Source organism: Varanus komodoensis, unplaced genomic scaffold (genome assembly GCF_004798865.1).
Source record: "Varanus komodoensis strain SLA01 unplaced genomic scaffold, ASM479886v1 scaffold3, whole genome shotgun sequence".
NCBI lineage: Eukaryota > Metazoa > Chordata > Lepidosauria > Squamata > Varanidae > Varanus > Varanus komodoensis.
The window spans coordinates 64697323-64703833 of record NW_025335761.1 but is presented as its reverse complement, the minus strand read 5'-3'; the positions used below and the strand labels follow the sequence as shown (position 1 = coordinate 64703833).

At 45.3% G+C, this 6511-nt stretch overlaps 1 protein-coding gene across 2 annotated transcripts in view; it reads left to right on the top strand.

The window, feature by feature from the left end:
- Positions 1–6: 6 nt before the first annotated feature.
- The window catches only part of DDHD1 (DDHD domain containing 1), a 32614-nt gene continuing 26109 nt past the window's right edge, over positions 7–6511 (top strand). For both annotated transcript variants that reach the window (XR_006415315.1, XM_044436201.1), the window contains exon 1: positions 7–5680. Coding sequence is in view for 1 of the 2 variants with exons in the window: in XM_044436201.1 (XP_044292136.1) it covers positions 5422–5680 (259 nt within the window). In the remaining variant the exon portion in view is untranslated. The remainder of the gene's footprint in view (positions 5681–6511) is intronic.

Below are 6511 nucleotides of genomic sequence, written 5' to 3'. Positions count from 1 at the left end.
TGCTTCTACCAATCTCTGTCAATGGAAATTATTTACCAAAATGAACGAAATGTTGTGACTGTTGAAGGGCTCTTAAGTATGTTTCCTTGCCATTCCTTAATCTGAGCTTTCTGCAGCTAAATAAAACCCTTCAAATCAAACTTCCCTATGCTCCACCTCAGAAACAGGAAAATGTTTGGGCGTTTCCCTGTGCTTTTTCATCATTAGGAAGACGCTGTGCACCAGCCTTCTGGCTTCTAGGATGATTCAGATGTTTCAGAGTTTACTGGCTACTTGGGGATCTCTGTGTTCAGACCTTAAAAAGTAACTTCAAATATGCATGTCTTGGTATGCTTATAATAATGTTTAGTATAGTAAATGTAAAATTGTACTTTATTCATACAAAAATTACAAATTTACTGAGATTATTCTTGAACATTTTTAAAAGTTACAATATTACAAGTAAACCAAGATCTGTGTAATAACACTTTAGGAATATAAAGGCTGATTTATGTTTCTAAAGCCACCCTTCTCAGCATGTTGGTGTTTGGATATTTTGGTCCACACTGTCCAGCATTCCTGGCCCTTGGCTGTGCTGCTTAAGGCTGATGGCAGCGGAAATTCGAATTACCTGGTGGGCACCAGATTGTGGAAGAACATCCAAAAGCAACAGCCTGGCTTTAGATCTGTAGATCTTAAGTGTTTTCTCATTTTTCCGCAAATTTTTGTGTCCCCTCCAAAAAAAGAGTGTTTTTTTTTCCTTTTTACATGGCTTCAAAATGTCCAAGCATTTTACATCTGCCTTCCCTGTTTAGCAGTCGCTTTGCAGGATGCTGAATTTTAAATTTGTTTTGGCTGTAATGGATAGGCCTTTATAAAAATACTCATTAAGTGGCAGCTAATGCGGGTTTTCCATCCAATGTTGGCGAGGAACCTCAGTTCGATCTCTGAGTGCAGCAGGGTTTGAGACTATGTGGAGGTAATGCCCAGATCGCAGGCAGCATCTTGTGGTCTTGAGGAGGAGGCCGCTTCTGCACCCTTTGCCCCATTACATCCCATATGCCTGGTGACAGGTTCCTCTGGTGTGGAATTCCTGAAGCTGAGCGCACACAGCCCTTTTGCGTCTGACTTTGGGTGAGGCGAAGGCAGAGCTTCCTGGCGCACTTTGCCAGCCGGGTGTTTGGATGGCAGGGAGACGCGAGGCAAATAAGGGGAAAGGAATTGGCATGTTTTTGCTTGTATGTGGGAGCTGGAGAATGTCATACCTGACTGAGCGGGGAAGGCACATGGAGTGGGAGAGACTGAAATTGGTAATTGGTTTCCAGTTTGGAAGCAATTTTGCCTTTGCATAAAACCTGAGTGCTGCATACTGTTCACAGCTATTTCTGAGGTTGGAGGGAGAGGTTCCCAGATGCTGGTATTAAAAGCAGTAGTGGACCAAAGGAGGAAGTGAACACGTGACCTGGACAAGATTAAGGGTATTTTCAGAAAACATCCCAGTAATATTAAGATAGTAGTGACCTGCTTACCTTGGGTAACTGTTGAGAGTTTACTGGACTAAAATCTTAGCTGGCTCTTTGACCTCCACTACTCTGTGGGCGTGTCCTGGTGGCCACTGTTTAGTATACTATTCTTAATTAAGCTTCCTTACAGTGTTCTGCCAGAGGATGAGGTAGCAGTGGGTGTGAGCTTGGGTGGACTCCAGGGGATGGTGGAGGACAGGAGGGCCTGGAGGAATGTTGTCCACGGGGTCGCGATGGGTCGGGCACGACTTTGCGACTAAACAACAACAATGTTCTGAGCTGTTATAGGTCTTTATCTTCCTCCCAATGTTTCCTAGTTTGTGCATAACTACCCATGTCATAACTAAACAATGTCTGTGTAGAAGTGAGCAAGCCTACTTGACCATTAGCCTGTTCCCACATCCCAAAACAACCCAGGAACAACCCTGTTCCTACATTGTGTTCCACGATGCCAAAACTCTGAATAGTTGAGGGAAAGATAGCCCAGAGTTTTAATCTGGTAACAAAGTATGGGATTAGATAAATATATAGAGAGGAATGCATAAAACTCCAGTTGCTTACAGGAGTAGCTAACAGTTATTCCACCAGGCTGGAATGATTAGTGACTAGAGTGTATTCTCTTCTGTGTATTCTGAATGTTGAAAGGTTGAGAACTGAGGATTCTGCAGGAAGTTTCTTCTAGTTGTGTGGGTTCATCGGATGCGTGCCACAGAGCATTAGCCATGCACCTAGGTCTGACTGGCCCCGTGAGCTTTCGTGCCCATCTTGAGTTCTTTGCTTTATGTAGGAAAGGCTAAGTTCATTCACAATAACTGTTGGCTGTTCCATCAGGGGGCTCATAGTCCCCAATTGTAGATGTGTCCCAAATGGGGACCATTTGTCATGACCCGAACTCACATTTATCCAATCTGTGTGGGTAATTGAAGTTGCCTGTTACTTCAAAGCCTTTTCCTCTGGAGGATGGACAGTCTGTTCTGACAAGCCTTGGACCACCTCATGGACATAGTGCAGGCCTGAAGATGAACATTTCCTTATCCCCAGCAGAGCTGCAGCTGCACATAAGGGCTGTCAAACTCTTCAGTGGTCATCCAAGCATTTTAAGGCCTCTCTGCTGTGACCACTGACAAGGCGGACACCATGTTTTAAGCAGTCTAGAACTTAGTTCATCCTTATTTTGCATCACATCACCCCTGTGGGGGTTCAGCCCACCCAGGATGACACTTCCTTGGTGTATTGGCTCAGCCGGACCAGTTCAGAAATTCTGACCCTGTGTTAGGAGCTGGTCTCTCGCTCTCACTTGCCTTGTGCCTTCCAAGCACATCAAGAGGAGAGGCTTCTGGCTACAGGCTGTTACGTTAAAGGCTGGGTTTGTGATATTGAAGGAGTATTCAGAAGTCATTAGCAAAGGCCATCCATCAAGTTAATAAGGCAGCTAGTTAGAGAAAGTACCTTCTCCCTTTCCAACCAGACAGAATCAGCTCCATCTTCAGAGAGGCTCTTGCTGCTTTGGGGCCAGATAGCAGGAATGCCAGCCATTCTTCATTTGACCAGCACTCTCATGCTGGCACCAGACAGTGAAATTTATTTAATTGCATCTCTTCTTCTGGGGTTCTGCTTGTTCAACAGTGTCTCTCCCTGAGCCAGTAGTAATCTGGTTCCCACCAGCTGCTTGGTTTATTTCAGAACTTTATTGGTCTTAGTATTTCAGCTAAGAATTCTGACCCTCCCCTTTTCCAGTTCAGATTTGGAGTCTGAGGTAACCGCCCTGGAAAGTTGTATTTCAGAAGAAGCAGGCTCCATCCTCCCCACGCCTTGTGGGTGGTTCATAGCCAGTTTCGTTGGGGAAAGGATGCTATCAGGCACTGCTTTTGCATCTCCAGTGCCCAGTGTTGCAGCAAAGTGAGAATAAGCTGGTCATCTCTTTTGGGATATATTCCAGTACAGGTGGATAGGGCAGTTCCTGTACCTCGGGGATCAGCAATATAGTGTATTTCAGGTGGTTTGGACCACAACTCCATAATTCCTGCACAGGGTTTCAGAGAGTTGTGGTCCAAAACATAAGGGGGCATCATGTTTCCACTGGTCTCACTCATTGCGACAACTGTTGTGATGCAGGGGTATGGGGTCAACTGCTCAACTTTTGTTCGGTTCAACAGCCTCAGTCCTGATCCCTGTTGTCCTTCTCCAGAGAGGATTATTCCAGCTCCTGGATGCTTGAAATGTGCAGAAAAATTGGATTAATGCTAGAGCTTGCATTGATTAAGATCTCCAGATTTAGTTATTTATTTATTTATATCCTGCTTTTTCCTACAAAGGGCTCAAGGCAGCTTACATCATTCTCCTCCTCCATCTTATCCCCACAACATGTGTGGTTTCATTTGTTAGTTTACTGAAAAGTTTGTTTTCCGCTATTGAGTGGGTCATCATTCTGTTTTTTCCTCTTCTGTTGCCACGACATTTTATGCAAGGGGTTGTTGACTTTTGCCCTGTGGTTCATATCCCTAATCCCCACCTACATGGAGTCTTTCATCATTTGAGCTAAATAACTTGAGCCCCTTGCTAGTTGTGAACAGCATTTTCTGTCTACAAAAGTAGCCTTTCCAGTGGCTCTCTGATCCGCTTTTCCAACACCACAACTTGCCTCAACAGCCCAGAGAGCCCTGGAAGCGTCAACGAACGCGGTCAGTGGCCTAATGAACAGCTTTTGATTGCATCAGGCCCTGGGTGGCAGTGCCTTTAGTAAACTAGGATAAATGGCAATGGCGTTAAGCCCCTTTGCTTGAGCTTCCCAGATCATGTCACCCACTTGCTTTACTGGCATTAACAAGTGCAAAATGCAACCTGGAGTACGTGATTTGATCCATGTGCGACTGAGACAGTGACTTGCTGTGGACTTGGCATCTCAGATAAAATGAAAGAAAGGCTGTTTCTTGGAACCTCCAGAGCAAAGGGAATTTTGCTATTTAATGGAGGCCTAAACAACAAACTGTGGCCAAACCCCTCTCTCTTTTTCCCCCCTGAAGGAACAATGGCTTGGTGGCTCCCAAATCTGTAGGGTGGTGTAGCCACGCCAGGTGTCAGGCTGCTTAACCTGTTTTGGGGATAGCTTCAGTAAGAGGGATAGGTAACTCCTTAAAGTCGAGACTGAAATCCAGAAGAGACCCTTCCCCACTGATGCGGAAGTCCCCAACCTCCGCTATTTCTAAGTAAGCATGTGGAGCCCTGATCTGGGCTGGGGCCACCATGTGTGGATAGGAGAAGTTTAACCCTTCCTGCTCAGCTGTCCCCACATCTGATGGTTAGAAAGGGAGTGGAGCCCCTGGTGTCCGTGGTGTGGTATCGGGAAGCGTGTGTTGTGTTAGACGCAATGCTGGAGAAAAGGGTGCAGGTTGTACCAGCGGCCAAAAGGGAGACGCCTCTTGGTAATGATGCCGCGCAGAGAAGCGCTCCAAGGTACAGGAACCTGCGGGAGGAATGAATATTCTGTCATGAAGCCAAGGCATGCGCTAGGTTAGTATGCATACGCCAAGGGCAGCCACATCCTGCTGCACTGCTGGGGTGCGTGACCGCGGGATGTTTGATCTTGACTGAGGATGATTTTGAGGGTGCTGTGAGGCAGGAACGCTACACGTGGAAGGTATTTGGGGATGACATGTTTGATGCGTCTGTGATATAACATGGCAGAAGAGCGTTTGCTTAAAGTTTTCAAAGTCATTGTCAAGCTTTAGTTGACAGAATTTTAAAGTAGTTACCAACTACAAAATTATCCAAGCTACTTTGCAGTTTATTGACTTCCTGAAGGTCACGGCATCTATTACATGGTGTAACTTCAAATGGAGCAAACTTGAGACGGCAGAGTTTGTCATCATTCAGTCCCCTGCACGGAGAGAGGGTTTCCTGCTGTCAGACTCTGCCCAAGATGTGTTACTGTTTTGCCCAAGCCATGTACTTTTCTTACTGCTGTGTGATAGGTTTTGAAATCACTGTGTTTCTTGCCTTTCCAGAATCTGAGAAGATTGCTGTGATGCGTGGGCAGTGGTTTATTGATGGCACTTGGCAGCCTCTAGACGAAGAAGAAAGCAATCTGATAGAGCAAGAGCACCTCCGCTGCTTCAGAGGGCAACAGATGCAGGAGAACTTTGACATGGAGGTATCGAAGCCTGTGGATGGAAAAGAGGGTAAGAGGCGGCTGCCCAGAAGGCGCTGCTAAATGTCTCTTCTTACTGGAAGAACACAACGTCTGTGTTCATACTTGGTGTATTCTGCTCAATTAGTCATTACTTGCCATGGTCTGTTACTGGCATAGACTCTACCATTCCCAAATTATTGCTTATATTATCTGTAATGCCATGTAGGAAACATATATTCTTTCTCTCTCCTCGTCCCCGTCCCCCCCTCCCCCCGGTCATCTTTAGTTAAAACCATTTTTCTTACATTCATAGTAAGCTTAGGTCTGGAAGTTCTCTCACGTTTCAAGCTCTCCCAGTATTCTGGAAAAACCAGCCAGTGCCTTTTGCTCTGGCAAACAGAGACCAAAAATTATTTTTTCTTAATTTTCAGTCAGTGCATGCTTAACCTAAGTATTTGAGTTATAGTCTTCGTATCATTTATATTCTTCACATCATTTTTGATCGAACGAAATGCTATTTTGATATGGCAAAGTTTTGCATAATAATTGCTTTGCAAGTTGGGATAAGGAAGCAATATGGCTGATTAAATAGTGGTTGCCTATTCTTTGACTGCAGAGTATTCTGCAAAGTGAAGACTGTCACAGCACAAGTGGCAGCTTACCTTGAGAATGTCATGATGGTGTAATCGCTTAGCAGGCTCCTTGCCCTGTAGCAGCTACGGGCAAACCTAGCAGTGCAGCAAAACTGATTCTGCCACCCACCCACCCACCCACCCGCAGTAAGAGTTGCAAGTAGTGACAAGCAGGAACACAGGTGCTCGCATTAACAGAAATGTTGCCTAAGGTTTTACGAAGTTAGAGAATTTCATTATAATTTTCT